Source organism: Salmo salar, chromosome 04 (assembly GCF_965601325.2).
Source record: "Salmo salar chromosome 04, fSalSal1, whole genome shotgun sequence".
Classification (NCBI taxonomy): domain Eukaryota; kingdom Metazoa; phylum Chordata; class Actinopteri; order Salmoniformes; family Salmonidae; genus Salmo; species Salmo salar.
Genome location: NC_138294.1, coordinates 19,060,728 through 19,082,649, shown reverse-complemented (window position 1 = coordinate 19,082,649; position 21,922 = coordinate 19,060,728). Strand labels below are relative to the sequence as shown.

The 21,922-nt window shown below is 45.8% G+C and overlaps 1 protein-coding gene across 4 annotated transcripts in view; it reads left to right on the top strand.

Moving 5' to 3' along the window:
- The window catches only part of LOC106610290 (protein FAM13A), an 84,630-nt gene that overhangs the window by 53,010 nt on the left and 9,698 nt on the right, over positions 1–21,922 (top strand). For 2 of the 4 annotated variants that reach the window (XM_045716531.2, XM_045716528.2), the window contains exons 10-16: positions 4,208–4,249; positions 4,992–5,189; positions 5,786–6,014; positions 8,653–8,720; positions 9,303–9,351; positions 17,571–17,724; positions 20,496–20,561. In XM_045716531.2, coding sequence (XP_045572487.1) covers positions 4,208–4,249; positions 4,992–5,189; positions 5,786–6,014; positions 8,653–8,720; positions 9,303–9,351; positions 17,571–17,724; positions 20,496–20,561 — 806 coding nt within the window. The remainder of the gene's footprint in view (positions 1–4,207; positions 4,250–4,991; positions 5,190–5,785; positions 6,015–8,652; positions 8,721–9,302; positions 9,352–17,570; positions 17,725–20,495; positions 20,562–21,922) is intronic. The other 2 variants (XM_045716532.2, XM_045716530.2) reach the window with 1 other exon arrangement.

Sequence of the window (21,922 nt, the reverse complement as noted above, 5' to 3'; positions counted from 1 at the left end):
CGATCAAGCAACCCTTCGGTTACTGGCCCAACGCTCTAACCACTAACCACCTGCCACACTAATATTGGCGGGAACTGGAACACGCTGCCGTACACGTCGATCCAGAGCATCCCAAACATGCTCAATGGGTGACATGTCTGGTGAGTATGCGGTCCATGGAAGAACCGGGACATTTTCAACTTCCAGGAATTGTGTACAGATCCTTGCGACATGGGGCCGTGCATTATCATGCTGAAACATGACTTCATGACTGTGGATGAATGGCACAATTTTTATTTTATTTATTTAACCTTTATTTATCTAAGCAAGTCAGTTAAGAACAAATTCTTATTTCTAATGACGGTCTACCAGAAGGAAAAAGTCCTCCTGCGGGGACGGGGGCTGGGATTTAAAATAAAAAATAAAATAAAAATATAGGACAAATGGCCTCAGGATTTCGTCACGGTATCTCTGTGCGTTCAAATTGCCATAGATAAAATGCAATTGTGTTAGTTGTCCGTAGCTTATGCCTGCCCATACCATAACCCCACCGCCACCATGGGGCACTCTGTTCACAACATTGACATCAGCAAAATGTCGCCCAGATGACGCCATACGCTGTCTGCCATCTGCCCCGTACAGTTGAAACCGGGATTCATCCGTGAAGAGCACACTTCTCCAGCGTGCCAGTGGCCATTGAAGGTGAGCATTTGACCACTGAAGTCGGTTAAGATGCCAAACTGCAGTCAGGTCAAGAACCTGGTGAGGACGACGAACACTCACATGAGCTTCCCTGAGATGGTTTCTGATAGTTTGAGCAGAAATTCTTTGCTTGTGCAAACCCACAGTTTCATCAGCTGTCCGGGTGGCTGATCTCAGACGATCCCGCAGGTGAAGAAGCCAGATGTGGAGGTCCTGGGCTGGCATGGTTACACGTGGTCTGCGTTTATGAGGACGTACTGCCAAATTCTCTAAAACGCCAAAACAACGTTGGACGCGGCTTATGGTAGAGAAATTATCATTAAATTCTCTGGCAACAGCTCTGCTGGACATTCCTTCAGTCAGCATGCCAATTGCACACTTCCTCAAAACTTTAAACATCTGTTGTGTGACAAAACTACACATTTTAGAGTGGCATTTTATTGTCCCCAGCACAAGGTGCACCTGTGTAATGATCATGCTGTTTAATCAGCTTCTTGGTATGCCACACCTGTCAGGTGGATGGATTATCTTGGCAAAGGAGAAGTGCTCACTAACAGGGATGTAAAGAAATTTGTGCACAAAATTTAAGAAAAATTAACTTTTTGTGTGTATGGGAGATTTCTGGGATATTTTATTTCGACTTGTGAAACATGAAACTAACACTTTGCGTGTATATTTTGGTGTCAAAATGACCCATAGTACCTCGTGACATAATAAGTTATTTCTGGTTGTATAAGCACTTTGTGACATCTGTTCATGTAAAAAGGGCTTTATAAATACATTTGATTCATTCATTTTAACCTTTCAAAATATTACTGTGTCCAACATCTTGGTGACATATTATGGGCCATAACATCTTGGTGACACATTAAGACATGTTAGTTATTTTAACCCCTAGCATTTGGTACCAGATGTATATTTGTGTCATGTGTCAGTGTGCAGCGGTTAGGACGGAGTCAGGCGCAGGACACAGAACTGAGTAAAAGATGTACTTTACTCAAAGAAACAACAATTTCCACGCAGGGAAAAACACACCAGCTAACAGAAGTCTTGAACACTAAACAAAGAACAAACACGCACAAAACCATGTGGGAACCAGAGGGTTAAATAGGGAATAAATTATAATGTAATGGGAACCAGGTGTGTACAATCAAGACAAAACAAATGGAAAAAGAAACGTAGATCGGTGGCAGCTAGAAAACCGGTGACGTCGACCGCCGAACGCCGCCCGAACAAGGAGAGGCATCAACTTCGGCGGAAGACATGACAATTTGGCTTTTTAACACCGACAGTGTCATCCATTTTAGTCAATTATTTTCGGGACATTGCGACATTTACCGTTAACCCAGTTTAAAATAAAACCTTTGGCTAGAACTGAACGAGAATAGAACATGCCAGACTAAAAAATGTGTTGATTGTACACATTTTGAAAAGTCATCAGAATTACCTCACGATAATCAGGTAAGCTATAAGCTTGGCTTCAATTAAACTCTTGTTTGATGTGACTGTTCATTGTTTTATGCTCTGTTTACACACTAGCACCGTACACACACACTTTTCACCTATGTTCTATAATCACTTTATTAATCCCATATAATTACTCATCTCTCCTCCATCAGCTCTCTCATTTGTCCACACACACACACACACACACACACACACACACACACACACACACACACACACACACACACACACACACACACACACACACACACACACACAAAGCCATGCTATCACTGTCAACACTGATGCTGATGGATGAGCTGTAAGGAGAATATTGTGTATTGTTGGGTGCTCAGTACCCCCACACACAATCTGAAGGAAGGAAGTCATGCTTTTGTGTATTTCTGTGAATTCCTCTGGTCTTTCCTGGTAATGTTGGAGCTCAAATAGCCTCCTATTGACATTGAAATGGATTGAGGAGTGTATTCTGGCTTCCCTGTGGCTCAGTTGGTAGAGCATGGTGTTTGCAACGCCAGCATGGTGTGTGCAACGCCAGGGTTGTGGGTTCGATTCCCATGGGGGGCCAGTACAAAATATATATTTTTTAAATGTATGCATTCACTACTGTAAGTCGCTCTGGATAAGAGCGTCTGCTAAATGACTAAAATGTTAATGTATTCTAGATTTGTATTAATAAGATGTAATGTTCATATTTAGTAAGATACTGTATCTACAGTATGGTGCCAAAAGCCATTATGAACGACCTATATTCATGTTTTTGTTGAACTGAAAAATCACCTTGTACGCCTGGCCTCAATAGCTGTGCTGACACTGCATGCTATCTCTTAAGGGAAGGAGGTAGTAAGCCATATCACATTCACCTGGTCTAGCAGACACACACCACACAGACAAACACACACACCACACATACAGACACACACAGACACACGTCAGACGAGAGAGGAGCTGGCGAGCTGCTGTCACTCACTGTATGTAAGGCCTGTCATGTCCTCTTCATTAGGTGTGTATGTGTATGCGTGCGCTTGTGCACGTGCATGTGTAACAATAGACTAATATTAAGGGGGAGACGTGCGATCACAGCTTACCGGTCACCATGGCAGCCAGCCACTTTGCTCCCAGAGGGCCTCCTTAGGAGCTGAATACGGCTGACGTTTTGACACACGCGCACACACGTACATACATAACACACACACTCTGACTGCCTGGGGTCAGCTACAGAGCCTCGGGGCCTGTGAGGGCTGCCTGTTCAGACCACCTGTCTCTCTGCTGTCTTAAAACATGCTCTTTCTCTTTCTTTCTCTCTTTCTCTCTCTTCTCTCTCTTTCTCTCTCCTCTCTCTTCTCTTTCGCTCTTTTCTTTCTCTTTCTTTCTTTCTTTCTTTCTCCTCTCTCTCTTTTTCTCTCTCACTATTTTCTCTCTCTCTCTCACACACTATTCTCTCTCACACTATTCTCTCTCTCTCTCTCTCTCACACTATTCTCTCTCTCTCTCTCACACACTATTCTCTCTCTCTCTCTCTCTCACACTATTCTCTCTCTCTCTCTCTCTCTCTCTCTCTCTCTCTCTCTCTCACACACTATTCTCTCTCTCTCACACACTATTCTCTCTCTCTCTCTCTCACACTATTCTCTCTCTCTCTCTCTCACACTATTCTCTCTCTCTCTCTCACACTATTCTCTCTCTCTCTCACACTATTCTCTCTCTCTCTCACACTATTCTCTCTCTCTCACACTATTCTCTCTCTCTCTCTCTCTCTCACACTATTCTCTCTCTCTCTCTCTCACACTATTCTCTCTCTCTCTCTCTCTCTCTCTCTCACACTATTCTCTCTCTCTCTCTCTCTCTCTCTCTCTCTCTCTCTCTCACACTTCTCTCTCTCTCACACTATTCTCTCTCTCTCTCTCACACTTCTCTCTCTCTCACACTATTCTCTCTCTCTCTCTCTCACACTATTCTCTCTCTCTCTCTCACACTATTCTCTCTCTGTCTCACACACTATTCTCTCTCTCTCTCTCACACTATTTTCTCTCTCTCTCTCTCTCTCTCTCTCTCTCCACAGCAACCACCTCTCATCTGTCCAGTGTAGATCTGACCTGACTAAGTGAGTACACTGCCATTCTATATTATATACTCACTACGATGAACTGTTCCAGGAGGACATAGTGGTGACCATGCAGCATCGTTATATTATATACTCACTACGATGAACTGTTCCAGGAGGACATAGTGGTGACCATGCAGCATCGTTATATTATATACTCACTACGATGAACTGTTCCAGGAGGACATAGTGGTGACCATGCAGCATAGTTATATTATATACTCACTACGATGAACTGTTCCAGGAGGACAAAGTGGTGACCATGCAGCATCGTTATATTATATACTCACTACGATGAACTGTTCCAGGAGGACATAGTGGTGACCATGCAGCATCGTTATATTATATACTCACTACGATGAACTGTTCCAGGAGGACATAGTGGTGACCATGCAGCATCGTTATATTATATACTCACTACGATGAACTGTTCCAGGAGGACATAGTGGTGACCATGCAGCATCGTTATATTATATACTCACTACGATGAACTGTTCCAGGAGGACATAGTGGTGACCATGCAGCATAGTTATATTATATACTCACTACGATGAACTGTTCCAGGAGGACAAAGTGGTGACCATGCAGCATAGTTATTTCAGTCGTTTCAATGACAGCTGCGGAAAAAGCTTTGTCTGGTGCATATCGTATTTCTCAATAACATTCTCTCCCCCTCTATTTCTCTCTCTCATTCTCTCTCTTTTACCCTCTCCCTCTGCTCTCTCCATCTCTCTCTCTCTAGTATTCTGGAGAGGACCATCAGGTCGGCAGTGGAGCAGCATCTCTTCGATGTGCACATGTGCGGAGGAGGTCAAAGTACGACGGAGGATTCCGAGTCGACCGGGTGCTCCTCGTCGCCCGAGGTAACCCCGACGGCACGGCAGAGACGTCGGCACCAGAGGGAGCAGGAAGAGGCTCAGAGACACCGGGACAGGAGCAGGTATGGACCATAGAATGAATCCTTACATAGGGCATTTGTCTCACCCTATTGGTGTAGGATCTGCCTTTACTGTTGTTGATTGGTATGTTTGGTCAATGTCATCCTTTGTGAGTATCATTGCGAACAGAGTGACATTCTCAGAGTTCTAGGCATCAACAATGGCAGTTTCCACCATTGGATGTACCAATATCAGTGACTTATTATGATCCGATGTCAATTCTAGTAATTCAAACTCTATGCTCCCAATGGCCTCACCTCTAGTGGTCATGTCCACTGGGGTTATAATGGAGTCTGGGGTCCTAGTGCTACCAAGCTAATCTTTGTCGATAGAGACCTGATGGAGTCTGGAGAAGCAGTGAAAACATGGATTAGCGGGCTACATTAGTGCAGCCACCCACCATACAACGTCAATAAGACAAGTACTGTACTCTGTAAATAGAATTAGCGCAAATTCTAAACATGGCGTTAGCCTGGGTACAAGGTATAAGTACGATGACCTTGTCATTTGTAACCCAGGCCGCTTTGTTACAGAGAGAGAAAGAGAGAGAGTCAGTTTGATTCCCCCTCTTCTTTCCTTTATCTCCATTTGAAAACAGATCATCGTCTCTGAGGGAAAGAGACATCAACAAGGAGAACATCCCAGCGGTCGGCAGCGTTAGCGTAGCTAGCAGCTGTGGCGTTAGTGTGGGTGAGGAAGGAGTCAGGAGGGACTACCAGACTAGCCAGGGAGGGCTCCACCACGAGGGCCCCAGACCCAGGAAGCCTAAACACTGCCACCAGAGCCCCACGCTTGGCCAGCTTAGTGACAACCAGGACCCCCACGCGGTAAGTCACTCTCTCTCCTCCTCTCTTTCTTTCTCTGTGTCTCTCTCGCTCCTTCTCATTGCAGATGTGTGTCTATTGTTGCCATGTCATGCTCATTTATACTGCAGGTCCCTTGTTGAATTCAGGTGGAGGTCAAACATTCAAAACAGCACATCTAAGACAATTACTTGTTTACTTATTTTGCGGTGCACTCTCATCATGTATTTTCATAGTGTCATGTTTTATACTCCCAAAGAGCAACCTGAACCTTCAAGTTCCCTAGCCTGGTTCTCATAATCCTCCCTCTTCTTCTCCCACAAAACATTGTGATGCAGACAAGGTCTACGCCGCTGTGGTGTTTTTCACTTCGCTGGTGTGACGTCTGGCTTACCACCAACCCCTGTCTACTCTTAATGGCTGCTATGAGTCACTCCTGAGTAATTGGTGATGTTTCACAAGAACTGCTAAATCGGGGTCAGCAGAGAGATGGAGGTAGATAGAGAACATTGGTATAAACATCAGCATAGCCGCCAATAGCTGGATTCCTAATCAATCTTACATAGGCTACAGAGGCACGTGATAGGCCAGGCAGCGTGCTCTAGCGCTCCGCTAAATGCTAGGCAACCTCCCTCCCTGGAACACTCTAAATTGCAGGGCAGCGTGTTAACAAGGTTCACTGAGGTTCAATTAGCATTTGCTTTTGAAGATGAGGAAGGAACACATGTACTGTGTTGTTGTGTAGCAAGGGTTTGTTGTCGTTCAGGGTTCAAGACCGTCATGTTCAGAACAGTGTTTTGTTTCGGAGTTAAGGTAATAACCGCTTACCTCAGTGACGTTGTTTATGTGCACAAAATAAATCCATAGCAAATTAAGAAAACATACCATTTGAGGTGTGTCGCAATATTGGACTCTTGGAAGGCTGAATTTGATATTTAAAACGTAGGCCCTCACTGCACATTTTAGTATGTTTCCCATTGAATTGTCTCATTATGCTGGAGGGTATGGTATTGTCTACCTCAAGTTATTACATCATTGTCTCAGAACTATGCTTCCAAACTGCTGGCGGACTAAACCAGGTTCCACACTATTTTAATATTGCTAATTGAGATGCAGCCTTGGTATGTATCAAATGCAGCAGAAAATCCTTTGTCAGCAAACCGTTGCCTGCCAACAGCTTAAAGGGTAGTAAGTCATGCCCAGTGGCTCATTACCAATGATACGGCCCTTAATACAGAGACCGTATCTTAGTTCAAAGTCACTAAGACTTTGGGCGGTGCTGGAATAGGCTCAGGCCCCAGTAATATGGGCTACAGGGCCGATCTGCTGTCTTCACTGCATTAACTCTATGTAGTCGTGGCACTTCCTCATCTGTGAATATAAGTTGATTGATTATTTACGTCGACAGACACACTCGTTTCATCAATATCCCAGGCTAATGTATAGCCTAGCTCGGCTGACGTGTGTGTGTTATCCCAGGGACGAAAATAGATTCCACGGCTTCACGTTAAAAAAAACACTTAGAGGGACAAACCGGGTATAGCTAGACATTTAGTGGCTTTTCCATGCCATCTCAACCAATTCAATGTATTTCTTTTTACATCAGCAGATGTCACAAAGTGCTTATACAGAAACCCAGCCTAAAGACCCAAAGATTGAGCAATGCAGATGTAGAAGCACGGTGGCTAGGAAAAACTCCCTAGAAAGGCAGGGACCTAGGAAGAAACCTAGAGAGGAACCAGGATCAGAGGGGTGGCCAGTCCTCTTCTGACTGTGCCGGGTTAAGATAACACAGGTGGGTTATGTAAGAGATGAGAAGACACCTGAAATCCTGACATACATACTGTAGTGGCGATGTCTTAACCTTGGCTGGCAGGACAGGGGTGTTAGGAGTGACTGACAGAGGGGGTTGGCTGATGTAACAGGAGGGTAGCTACTGTAACAGGCCTGGGCTCAAATAGCATTTGTTTTCTCTCGAATACCGCTAGGCGGGTGGGGTTTGCACCTTTGGGACGATTCTATTACTTCTGTTGCTCCAAGCAAGCTCAATCATGTGCACCGAAACTACTTTAACGAAAACAAATAACATTGGAACCCAGGTCTGGAAGCTACTCTAGCAGAGCGTGCCCAAAGCCTATGGGGAGTCATTAAGGCCCTATGAAGCCTCCCAGAGGGTTAGTCCCGGGGGTGTCATAGTGTACAGAACACCACAGCACCATAGAACAGTACACGCTGTACACCACACCCCCTCGTTAGTTGGTGTGACCCACTCCACCACCTGTTCTGGAACCTGTTTCTATAACCAACTGATGATTTGACTCGTTCAGCTTTTCTTCGCCGTGGTTGTCGTTGATGTTGGAGAAATGTGTTTTTAAATAGATACTTATGAATAATGTGATATAAATGTTTTGCTCGATTTGATATGTGTTTTATTAATCTAATGGCCAAGGCAGAGTAACACATCCTGTGTAATTGTGTAAACCGGGTCTCGGCACACTTTATGTCAAATGTTCTCGAAACATAATTTCCCTGAAATACATTTTTTTGCTCCAGACATAGATGTCTGATGGAAGCCTGTCAGGATCAGCGTTGCACTTTGATACATACCGTAATCTCCATTAGAGAGAGAGTAATAAAATGTTATGTATTCTATTTTCTACAGCTAAAAGAATGCATGTCAAGAGTACATGACAAACCCGGGACAAACAACATGGAGTCATCAGATAACCGGTAAGCATTGTGACATTTGAACACCCTTTAAAACGCTCGTAACTACTACTGACCATTTTTCACCTGTTCATTTAGATAGCAAAGTTCTCCAACAGAAGTAGCTAATACCGACCATTTTCACTACTTAATCTAGATCCTAAGGCAGGGTTTCCCAAACTTGGTCCTCGGGACCCCAAGAGGTGCACATTTAGATTTGCCCTAGCACTACACAGCTGATCGGGTAAAAAAAACTAAATGTGCACCTCTTGGGGCCCCCGAGGGCCGGGTTTGAGAAACCCTGTACTAAGGTAATGTGAGACTGTTATTTAAAGGATTGTTGTGTTGCTAAGGCTCTGACGGACTCCCTGAGGCCTAGTCCCATTGTGTCACAGCACCTGTCTTTATCGGGCAACATTTATTCAACAAAGTTTATAATCTGATAAACTTGAGAGAATGCTGCTGACATTGGGGAGTTAGGGGGCGAGAGAGCCTTCCTAAACTCAACTCGGCACGCTGTTCTACGGGCTCCTGGCTGGGTGGAAAACACCAGTGTCCTTGCTAGGGTGTGATCCTAACATGTTTATGTTTTCACCCCTCTTTCAGAAATGACAGTCAAAGAAAGGACCCCAGTCTTCCTCTAACTCCTTCATGGGTGAGTTGAGTGTCTCTCTCTCTCTCTCTCTCTCTCTCTCTCTCTCTCTCTCTCTATTCTCTCTCTCTCTCTCTCTCTCTCTCTCTCTCTCTCTCTCTATTCTCTCTCTTGCTCTCCTTGCTCTCCTATCTCTTCTCCCTCTCCTATCTCCTCTCTGTCTCTCTCTCTCTTCCTCTTTCACTGAAATACCCTGCATGTACATGCTAGATTTCCTAGGCATGCTGTGTTCACACTGCTTGCGGAAGATAGGGCCAGAGTCTCTCAGTAGCCTAGGTGATTGATGGGAAGAGGAAGGGTCTGAGGGAAGAGGAGGGGTCTGAGGGAAGAGGAGGGGTCTGAGGGAAGAGGAGGGGTCTGAGGGAAGAGGAGGGGTCTGAGGGAAGAAGAGGGGTCTGAGGGAAGAAGAGGGGTCTGAGGGAAGAAGAGGGGTCTGAGGGAAGAAGAGGGGTCTGAGGGAAGAAGAGGGGTCTGAGGGAAGAGGAGGGGTCTGAGGGAAGAAGAGGGGTCTGAGGGAAGAAGAGGGGTCTGAGGGAAGAAGAGGGGTCTGAGGGAAGAGGAGGGAAGAAGAGGGGTCTGAGGGAAGAAGAGGGGTCTGAGGGAAGAAGAGGGGTCTGAGGGAAGAAGAGGGGTCTGAGGGAAGAGGAGGGGTCTGAGGGAACATCTAGAGTTTGTTCCTGACCAATGAACAACTGGAGCAGATAAATGAGATACTATTTTGGTCCACTCACTGCAATGTGGAACTACCACATCTCTGCTGGTGAAAATGTTACAGCCAAACATCTTCTCTTTAGGGGAAAAGCAAACATCCCTTGGAGAGATTGACAGCTAAGCAACAATGAATCACTACTATTGACACAATATGGAAAGAAGAGAAGTAGAAAAGAAACCAAAACAAAGTTTGAGCTTTTCATTGAATGAAAATCACCACACAAAAAAACGACATATCCACACATCTTGATGGGAAATGCTGTGAACGTTTTACACTGCAGCTCTGTATCACTTTGAAATGTGAAGCACTGTGTAGCTATTAAAAACATCAGAAGCAGCTGTAGCTATTTAGCATAGTGATAAGGTCATAGTTGCTAAGGTGGTATACAGATGGAAACAGTCCTATGTAATCTACTGGTCCATCTGCTTTCTAGTACAGTAGGCTAATCTGTAACACTTAATGTGACTCTACAACTGAACTGTACACACACACACACACAGTCCAGATGGGTCTTAGTGACACAATTCTCTGTCTCCACCTCCTCCACATTCACCACCTCAGAACAGGCTGTACCCACTGAGATGCAGTCTGTGCCTGGCATGGTGGCACGGCGTCCTCGGGGTAAAGGGTTATTGTGCCAACCTCTCTGCTGGTTGTTGGTGTCAGATCAGAGGTGGTGGCATGAGGGATCCCAGCGCCTAGTGACATCAGAGCGTACTACTGACAGCAGGTCCAATTAGTGTACTAAGGAGATTAGTGCTCTTGATCGGTCTACTAAGACAGAGGCTGTGTTCCCTAAGGGCGCTGGTCAACAGTAGTGAACTATGAAGGGAATTTGGGATGACTAGATTTATTGTTTTAAAGCATATCTTTAACGGTATTGTTGAAGCTCAGTTTTATGTTGTTTGTTTAAACTGTAACTAAAGTTTACTGTTATTCAAAACAAAGACAGCCTTTTAGTGTTTCAGTCATTTGCACGATGGACCGCCTCTTCGTCCATATATTGCTTGCTTGTTATCCTAGAAGCAACTCAAGTCGACGTGAGAAACATGTTCATTTGACCTGTTTGGCTTTCACACCGTCATAAAACGTTTTTTAGGACAGAGTCTTTTACAGCCTTGGCTTTAGTGAGTGGTGGCCTCGGTCACCACACACACGTACACACACTCTGAACTGTATCAGTGTGTGGTAATCCTGAGCCTCTTTAACCTGATGACACCTAGAATGGCTTCTACAGCTCACTGTTCCAGCTTGTGTGTGTGTGTGTGTGTGTGTGTGTGTGTGTGTGTGTGTGTGTGTGTGTGTGTGTGTGTGTGTGTGTGTGTGTGTGTGTGTGTGTGTGTGTGTGTGTGTGTGTGTGTGTGTGTGTGTGTGTGTGTGTGTGTGTGTGTGTGACCACATTCCCAGCCCTGTCCCCAATACTACACACACAGTCAAAGGCCAGTGGAGGTACAGGGAGTAAGGACAGGTTTAAGAGATTAAAGACTTCCACACATCAATTATGGACCACTTAAACCAGTACAGTACAGATCAATGGGACCTGGAATGTAACTGTACAAACAAGTCTTTCTTTTGGCTTTAGCTATAATGCCTACAGTACTGTACTGCTTAGTACCCTGCCGCAAAAGACATTTCAACTTTCAAAGGGATCTTATTTGGTTGGATAAAAGCTTGGACGGCATGTAAATTTGAGCACCCCCCCCCCTCAAAAAAACAAAACATGATGCTTACTTGGTGGAGATTCTGATTTCTTGCATCTGTATAATATTGTGAAAATCTCAGGATTGTACTGTAGTACTAATGGATCACAAAAATCTGGGTGAAGAGGGTTATTGCTCGTTCAGTATACACACGACAAATCAGATGCATTACAGCTGTGTGTGTGTGTGTATGTGTGTGTGTGTGTGTGCGTGTTCTAGCGTACGTGGCTGTGTATCAAGCCTCCTCATCCAATGTGATGCTACCCTCCCAGACGAGCCCCTTCTCTCCACCCTGTCTGTGTCTGTCATTACCACCCCAGCCTCATCCTCCTAAATCCACCATGTGTTTGTGTGTAGCCTGTCTATAAAACCCCTAACACACAGATTAACAATGGAAAGAACACCCACTGTGGGACAAATCCAAGCCCAAAGCCTGAGCACAACATTGTGGAACGTTCAGATAGAAATATATATTTACTGACATTTAGAGTAAAGGAATCATACTAGCTATATTTATTCATACAATTTCTATCTGCAATGCTGAATGCTAGTACCCTGGTCTCCCTCTGCATCACTCTACCCAGGGCGACTAGTGATGATGTAATGTGATCAGTAGTTGAGTTGTGCTAGGACAAAAGATTATAGTACAGTCAGTGTGGCAGTGATATTTACAGCCAGGGTAAGTGGTCAGTGTGCAGCGGTTAGGACGGAGTCAGGCGCAGGACACAGAACTGAGTAAAATACGTACTTTACTCGAAAAGAAACAACAATGATTTCCACGCAGTGAAAAACACACCAGCTAACAGAATTATTGAACACTAAACAAAGAACAAACACGCACAAAACCATGTGGGAACCAGAGGGTTAAATAGGGAATAAATTATAATGTAATGGGAACCAGGTGTGTACAATCAAGACAAAACAAATGGAAAAAGAAACGTAGATCGGTGGCAGCTAGAAAGCCGGTGACGTCGACCGCCGAACGCCGCCCGAACAAGGAGAGGCACCAACTTTGGCGGAAGTCATGACAGTACCCCCCCCCCCCCCCCCCCTTAGACACGGCTCCAGCAGCACGCTGACACCGGCCTCGGGGACGACCCGGAGGGCGAGGCGCAGGGCGATCCAGGTGGAGACGGTGAAATTCCAGCAGTAAGGAAGGGTCCAGGATGTCCTCCACCGGCACCCAGCATCTCTCCTCCGGACCGTACCCCTCCCACTCCACGAGGTACTGAAGGCCCCTCGCCCGACGCCTTGAGTCCATGATGGCTCGCACAGTATACCCCGGGGCCCCTTCGATGTCCAGAGGGGGCGGAGGAACCTCCCGCACCTCATACTGCTGGAGCGAACCAGCCACCACTGGCCTGAGGAGAGACACATGGAACGAGGGGTTAATACGGTAATCAGGGGAAGCTGTAACCTATAACATACCTCGTTCAGTCTCCTCAGGACTTTAAATGGCCCCACAAACCGTGGACCCAGCTTCCGGCAGGGCAGGCGAAGGGGCAGGTTTCGGGTCGAGAACCACACCCGGTCCTCACTGCGGTGGCGGTCGGCGCTCACCTTCTGTCGCCTGATGGCCTGTTGCAGGCGCACATGGGCAGCGTCCCATGTCTCCTCCGAGCACCGAAACCATTCATCCACCGCAGGTGCCTCGATCTGGCTCTGATGCCACGGTGCCAGTACCGGCTGATAACCTAGTACACACTGAAACGGAGACAGGTTAGTGGAGGAGTGGCGGAGGGAGTTTTGGGCCATCTCTGCCCAGGGGATGAAAGCCGCCCACTCCCCCGGCCGGTCCTGGCAATAGGACCGCAGAAACCTACCCACATCCTGGTTAACTCTCTCCACCTGCCCATTACTCTCGTGGTGAAACCCTGAGGTCAGGCTGGCCCGAGACCCCCAGACGTTCCATGAACGCCCTCCAGACCCTCGATGTGAACTGGGGACCCCGATCTGACACTATTTCCTCAGGCACCCCGTAGTGCCGGAAAACGTGAGTAAACAGGGCCTCTGCGGTCTGTAGGGCTGTAGGGAGACCGGGCAAAGGAAGGAGACGGCAGGACTTAGAAAACCGATCCACAACGACCAGAATCGTGGTGTTTCCTTGTGACGGAGGAAGATCCGTCACAAAATCCACCGATAGGTGTGACCACGGCCGTTGTGGAATGGGTAGGGGTTGTAATTTCCCTCTGGGCAGGTGTCTAGGTGCCTTGCACTAGGTGCACACCGAGCAGGAGGAAACATAAACCCTCACGTCCTTAGCTAAAGTGGGCCACCAGTACTTCCCACTAAAACAGCGCACTGTCCGACCGATGCCGTGATGACCAGAGGAGGGTGACGTGTGGGCCCAACAGATCAATCGATCACGGACATCAAACGGAACGTACAGATGCCCAACTGGACACTGGGTGGGAGTGGGCTCCGTACGTAACACCCGCTCGATGTCCGCGTCAACCTCCCATACCACCGGTGCCACCAGGCAAGAAGCCGGAAGTATGGGAGAGGGATCCGTGGACCGCTCCTCTGTGTCATACATCCGGGACAGTGCGTCTGCCTTAGCGTTCTGGGAACCTGGTCTGTAGGATAGGGTGAAAACAAAATGGGTGAAAAACATGGCCCACCTTGCCTGGCGAGGGTTCATTCTCCTCGCCACCCGGATGTACTCCAGATTACGGTGGTCAGTCCAAATGAGGAAAGGGTGTTTAGCCCCCTCAAGCCAATGTCTCCACGCCTTCAGAGCCTTGACAACAGCCAACAGCTCCCGGTCCCCCACATCATAGTTTCACTCCGCCGGGCTGAGCTTCTTCGAAAAGAAAGCACAGGGGCGGAGCTTTGGTGGCGTACCCGAGCGCTGAGACAGCACAGCTCCTATCCCAGCCTCGGACGTGTCCACCTCTACTATGAATGCCAAGGAGGGATCAGGATGAGCCAGCACGGGAGCCGGGGTAAACATAGCCTTCAGGTGACCAAAAGCCCTGTCCGCCCCAGTTGACCACTGCAGTCGCACCGCTCCCCCCTTCAGCAAGGAGGTAATGGGAGCCGCTACCTGACCAAAGCCCCGGATAAAAAAAAATGTAGATCGGTGGCAGCTAGAAAGCCGGTGACGTCGACCGCCATACGCCGCCCGAACAAGGAGAGGCACCAACTTCGGGGGAAGTCGTGACAGCCGCGGTCAAGCTGTTCTGTCTTCTAGTGAGTCTGGGTTAATCCTGAAATGATTAGGACTGTATACAGATGTTTATATTTCTGTTGTGTGTAGTATTTTCCAGAGACTTCTTGATAGAAACATTTGCTGAAAATGACTACTATGATGGTACATTAATACGTTTTTTTTTAAAGTAATACAGTGTATATATACAGTACCAGTCAAAAGTTTGGGCACACCTACTCATTCAAGGGTTTTTCTTTATTTTTACTATTTTCTACATTGTATAATAATAGTGAAGACATCAAAACTATGAAATAACACATATGGAATCATGTAGTAACCCAAAAAAGTGTTAAACAAATAAAGATATATTTCATATTTGAGATTCTTCAAAGTAGCCACCCTTTGCCTTGATGACAGCTTTGCACATTCAAGGGTGGCTACTTTGAAGAATTTCAAATATTAAATATTAAACTTTTTTGGTTACTACATGATTCCATCTGTGTTATTTCATAGTTTTGATGTCTTCACTATTATTCTACAATGTAGAAAATAGTAAAAATAAAGAACAAACCTCGAATGAGTAGGTGTGTCCAAACTTTTGACTGCTACTATATATCATATCGTTTTTATAGCAATTTTGTCATTCTTACAGCAATGTGATCATTAACCGCAATAAGAATGATGATGATTAATGTGACTGAAAAAGATTGAATCAAACCTATCATTAGCTCGTCCATGTGTGAAACGTGATTTGATCACATTACATTTCTAGTCCTTTCTCTCTCTATAACCTCTAATGGGGCGATGCTTTGAAAGTCTTTGATTAAATTGTCCTAATTTGCATGTCAATGACCCCTTTGGTGGTATCAAGGGCGACTAGTTTCAGTGCCCGAAAGAGATCTGCATTGCTGAAATGACATCAGGTGAATTGTTGTGTAAGAAGTGTGCTTTGAAACAGTTGAAGGAAAAGAGGGCACAGAACACTTGAGAAAATGTTTGTAGCAGTGTTGTCCTTCTTTCGACGTCTTTGACCCCAGTCATTCTCAAGGTAATCAGCTCTTTCTTCACAACTTGAGATGTAGTCAAGAGATTTCTATTGTTTGACCTAACAGCCTGCTCATGGCCACATATCAATCATATGAACCTAAATGAGTTGATTGATTGGGGTTGAATAGTAGTTGTTTTCCTTCTGAAGTGTTTGTTTGCTTGTATTCTGTAACATGAAGTGCTTTTGAATCTGAGAGTCTCACTTTTTTTTAGAACTCAGGTTAGATTACTTTTAAGAGTGTCCTGTTACACACTGTGTGTGTGTGTGTTCCAGCTTCACGTATGTGCGCAAAACTTACACACACACACACACACACACACTGTGTGGCCGCAATTCACTTTCCCAGTAAACAATGATGTATGCTCCTTGACTGAAGGGTAGGAAAGGAGAGATTAAGAGCGAAAAGGAAGGACATTTTGAGATTCAGATTCAGAGTGTTTAAATGTCCATTGTTACATGATCTATGGTCCCCAGCGTTGGACAGCTGGGTGTCTGGGACAAATTCCCACTATCAGTTACATCAAAGCTATTTGCCAGACAACAGCTGAGAGCACTTGATAACTCCCTATCATTGGCCTTACAGTAACATTCACCTTTCACCCCCCCAGTTATACCACTACCTGTAATCATACACAACAGCCCCTCAATGGCAGTTCCTTTTATAGGTGGCATTTATGAGGCTGGGGCAGTTTTAATCCCTGATCTGTTCCTAAAATAACTCTGTCCCACACCTAGGCAGAGGCTAGAGGGGAAGCTAGCCCCCCCCCCCACCCCTCCTCAGTTTAGCACAAAGTCCTGTCTGTTTTGGACGCATGCCCTGCCTGCATGACCTACCATCTGAATTCACTTTCGGTAATGGTGAGGGATTGTTAACGTTTTGCTAGGCTGGCATCTGATAGGATGTTTGAGTGCTATGGTCAAAAAAGCTTCCATTTGGTTGTGCATTGAAAAGGGCTAAGAATGGGGGGAGATATTGAAAGAGTAGACGTACTATGACAGAGATAATGGTATTTGTAGATAAGGGGGGAGGGAAGGTGAAAAGGGTAGAAAATGATTGGGAGAGAGGGGGGATTCGGAAGAGGGAAAGAAAAACGATGGGGAAAGAGAGCACAGGAGAGGTGGAAAGGCGAGAGTGGTAGCCAAAAGAGGAAGAGAGAACTCCATGCTCCAAGGCAAGGATGTCTTTCTGCAGCAGAAGAGAGGGGAAAAAAAATCTCAGCCTGTGTGCTGGCGTCTGGCGAATAATCTGCTTCCTTTTCTTTGCCATACCTCCTTCTCTCCCTCCTTCTTTTCCTCCTCCCTTTCTCCCCCTCCCTTCTGCTCTGGCTACTGTGAGACAAACCACTCCGAAGGATCAGTGCATATGCACAGACAGAGAGAGAGAGAGGAAGGGGTGGGAACCCAAAGGGAAAAGAGGAGGAGCATTAAACCTCACACACACACACACACACACACACAGACAGACACGCACGGTGGACCAATCAGGAGTGTTGTCACCCCCCCTGCAAGGGCTGTGGTAGGCTGGGCCAGGCAGAGGCAGTGTATGGCTGAACTTAAGGAGCATGCTCACTCCCAGCCCTTGTTGTTTTGTGTCTCTCCATGGTTGTGCAGACACGACTCAGTAGTATGAAGATCCAGGAGCTGCCTAGTAGCTGTGAAACGGCCGACAGGAGGGGGGTCATCGTCCGGAGTTCGGACCAGGAATGCAGCGAGGAAGTACCCCGCTTGGACCTGTCGGTGCTGACCGACGATAACAACTGGGGAGGTAAATCTTGAGTCCAATTCCCCCCCCCCCCCCCCCCAGCCTTTCTTCCCCTCTTCCACACACTCCCTCAGTCCTTCCCTTCCTTCTAGGCAGCACATGGGTGTCTGGGTGGCAGCTGCAACTCTCCTGCTCCCTCTCCTCCTCCTCTTGTTGTGGTGGCTCCTTCTGTGTCTTCAAGAAGATTTATGGACTCAGATGCTCTTAGTCTCTCGGCTTCTATATCTGGAGAAGCTGCACCATTACTGAAGGCGTTGTGCTTGTGTACACAGCTTGGCGCAGCATATTGCATTTAGATAGCAGATATTTTTATTGCCTTTTTGACAAATGTGGCTCCTGTTTCATCAGACCACATGGAGTTTTTTTGTTGTGTTGTCGTGCTGCTACCATGAGTTATTGAAGAGTGAAAGAGTGAGTATTTTTACGGTTTGCACATGCTGCTGGCATGTTGGCAGTTATTGGGCAGTTTGTGGGTTGTGAATAGCTTCCAGATTGCTTACAACAATCATTAAAGGGGAAGATTACAGGTGACAAATACGGTACTGTTTTAGGGGCGTTGAGGTTTAATCTTTTCTTAAAGGGATTGACATTGATCTTGTTTGATGTGGTCGGGATGTATTGTCTTCACATTGATATTGCAAACGCTCCTGGCGTTTAGTTTTTTAAGTGCGTATGGTGTGTGTGCCTGCATGATTAGATTAACCCTAGGAACAATAAGTGTGTGTGTGTGTTCATTACGGTTGGATTTCAACTCTGCACATGGCATTGGATGTAAGCAATGAAGTGTGTCTATTTGTTTATTCATGCCAAGGTATCGTATCTCATTGGTCATGCATAGTTTATACAGAAATAGACAAGAGGTATTCTATTATTCATTAGTCTATCATGGGCATGTCTGCTTATTATTTTTTAGAGAGAAAGAAATGTAAGTCAAAAAGGACCTTGGAAAGATTTTCGCAGCCATTCAAAATGTTCAATATGTTTGTTAAATAACTGCAATACAGTGGACTCTGGGGGATTAAACCATGTCAGAAAAGAGTTTGAATATTTTATTTTATTTTCTCTGTAAGCTTTTAATCCATGGTGCAACAATTATTAGCAGCATGTTGTTGAGTGGGGTTGGAGTATCAGGAAGGAAAGGCTGTTAGATGCTGCACAACTTGTCTGATTGTTTTTGTGAGAGATTGCGAAAGAAAGGTCGGAGGTGGGTGGAGTTTGAAAAAGTGTGTTTTTGTACACTAGTGAGACTGAATGCAGAGTTGTTAGATTGCTTAGGTTTGTTTGCACAGGGCAAGTTACCTAAAAGACAAGTCCACTTGCAGTTTCAGACTTGAAGGGACATGCATGGGCACCATTTTTTATAGTAACTTGAATATTGGATACTAAATAATTTCCTGTGTGGTTGCTCGGTGCAGGCCGCGGTCATGCCCAACCCAAACTGCCTAACCCCAATGGAAATAGGTCACACCTTAAGGAAAATATTGTTCAAACATTTCCTTTGGATTCAGTATTTCTTCTAACTCAAACAGCACTGTTTGTCTTGAATTGTGTCTCTAGTTCAGTGCAGTACCAACGGCGCAAAAGCACTCAAAGACGCCCTCTAGTGGTAGGGCTTGAGACATGTTTGTCCTATTCAGCTAAGGAGCACTGTGTTAAGCCTGGTGCTTAGTCCTTGTTTGCTCCAAAGTGAGTGTGATAGACAGATAAATATTCAGGTAGTGTCTGTCTGCATAGAAATGCTAACTTATGCAGTCAGTCAGGGCTGCAGCCAATGTGAGTTTGGTGTTAGGGGTTTTGGCAGTGCAGGCAGCGCGTGTGTGTGTGTGTGTGTGTGTGTGTGTGTGTGTGTGTGTGTACGCACATAGTGTGTGTTTTCTGGAGAAAGAGTGAGAGGTATCACCAGGTGTTGTTCTCTCACAGCCAGGAATGGAGGGATGAGGAGAGGTGAGGGAGGACAAAAACAAGACTTTGTTCAGTTTTGAAGTCACATTCCGCATGTTACCTGGCACAAAAGAATCCCATGCTACAGGAGGTACCTTCTTAAAGGCATAATGCTTTAGACTCCTCTGAGCTACTGAGAGTTACAACTCCCAGGGGAGTGCTTATGATTGACTGTGACATGGCGTTCCCATATCACAAGAAGCATTTCTCCTAGATGCAGGCAAGGCAATCGGAACGCTTGGATCTTTTGAAGCCAGAGGAAGAGCAAGGCTAGTCAGAGCTTGGGTTTTGAGTGTTTGATTAAACAGCAGTGAACTTGAGTGATGTTCGGAGTCTTTTTGTCTGGCAGTAGGTCCTTTCTCTCCCCTTTAAATATAGAGAAATGAGACTACGAGCGTTTTTGTTATGCGTAAGGTATCTGTAAGTACCTGTGTCCTGTAGAGGGGGTAAGCAGGAAAACAGATGAGGTTGTTGCAATAGGAATGGATGAGGTAGTGATGGTTGGGACGGTGAATGGTACAGTGGCATGAGACCTTTTACCCAGTGCAGCCTGTGCCAACTACAGTCATGGTGAGCAGATATTTGCTGTGTGCCAGCTCCACGTACATAGAGCTAGTTAGAGTAGAGGACTTGTCTACTACTGTGTAATGTCTCTGTCATTGGGAATGATGCACTATGATTCTCACTTCACCTTTCGCATTCAACAGAGTGACCGGGCTGGATCTTATCTTCTTTTCCTCCCTCCATCTCATCTCTGTTCTTATCACCTTATTTTTCTCTTTTCCTCCCTACCTCCCTCCCTGCCCCTATCCCATCTCTTCTCTGCCCTCCAGATTCCCTATTCTTTAGCGCTCCGTTCCTTGATTTCAAAAGTGTTTTCCAGTCGAGTTATTATGAGGGTAAGTGGCATTCTGGTTGGCATTGGAACCGGGACTTGTCTTGCCTTGATACAAATAACCCATTAGAGACAGAACAGAGAGGAAAAAGGCCAAATGCCTGTTGCATGACCTTTTACTACTGCATGGCAACATCACTAAACAGTGATTGGGCATATTCTGCTCCCAACCAATCACATCCCAACCTTTAGGGGCATGACAGCATGGCATACCTCAACTACAATGGGCTGGATGCTGCGCTGGTTGATTTAAAGACCTCATTTGAAATGCCATGGTGAATGCCCTATTGGCTGCTTGGCTGTGTAAGCTGGCATAATAGGTTAAAACACGTTGAATTGTTTGAGAGGTTGACCTGCTGCTCACTGTCATCTAGTAAACCCGTACGCAGCAGTGATGATTGGATACATTGTGTGAGGCAACCTTCTGCCTAGGGAGACTAGGCTACTGCTCCCGCGCCTCCCGCGCCCCAGGCAGTCCCGACATGCCTTGAAAGACCGTGTAAAACCGCACGTAGTCCTATAGTAGCATACCACGCACACACTAAGTACCCTTCCAAGCCAGCACCTCCATGACCCGAGCCGGTCGTCATAGCCTAAATCTCAGTTATGTAATTTGTGTTTATGAATTATTATCGGGGTGACAGTTGTCCTTTTTTTGTAAACAAACTCAGGTCGTTGGTCAGTATTAGACAGCTACTGGTATGTAGTTACACGATCTAAGGCAACCTAGTACATACTATTATAAAAAAATGCATTTTACAAGTCGCGTTAGCTATGAACGTTACAGCAGTAAAATGTAATTATAATTTACAGTCACAACTATACTGCGGTATATGTATAGCGCCTTTATCTGCTTTATCACTTGCAGTGCAAACACTCGTCCGGAAAATTCGCAATCAAAAAGTTGCAATTGTAAACTTAACATCTAAGACGAAAAAAATTATAGTAGTCAGCTAACTCCGGCAAAGTCTCAATATTTGCTAGCAATGCGCGTTGGCTTGCCAACTAAACAACTAGCCTTACAGCAGCAGACAGATAACGTTAACTGGCTTTCGTGAATATTATCTACCGTCTACAGTCCAGCATGCACTACTAGTCGTGCTGAGTGAGGAGTCTATGGGTGCCTTCGTAAATTCCTTCTGGCAATCAACTCCGATTTCAGAGCACTCTCGGCTGTTTGCCAGAGTGCAGAATAACTGATGAATTTATTTATGAACGCTCAACACTCGTTGAATATGGCTGGTGACAGTAAACGTCGGCAAAACAAATCGTAAGTAAATTGTTGCCAGCAGTACAGTTAGTCACCAACGCTCCGGATAACATGAATTCAGCCTAACCAGCTCTGCTAGGGCGAAACAAATTGTC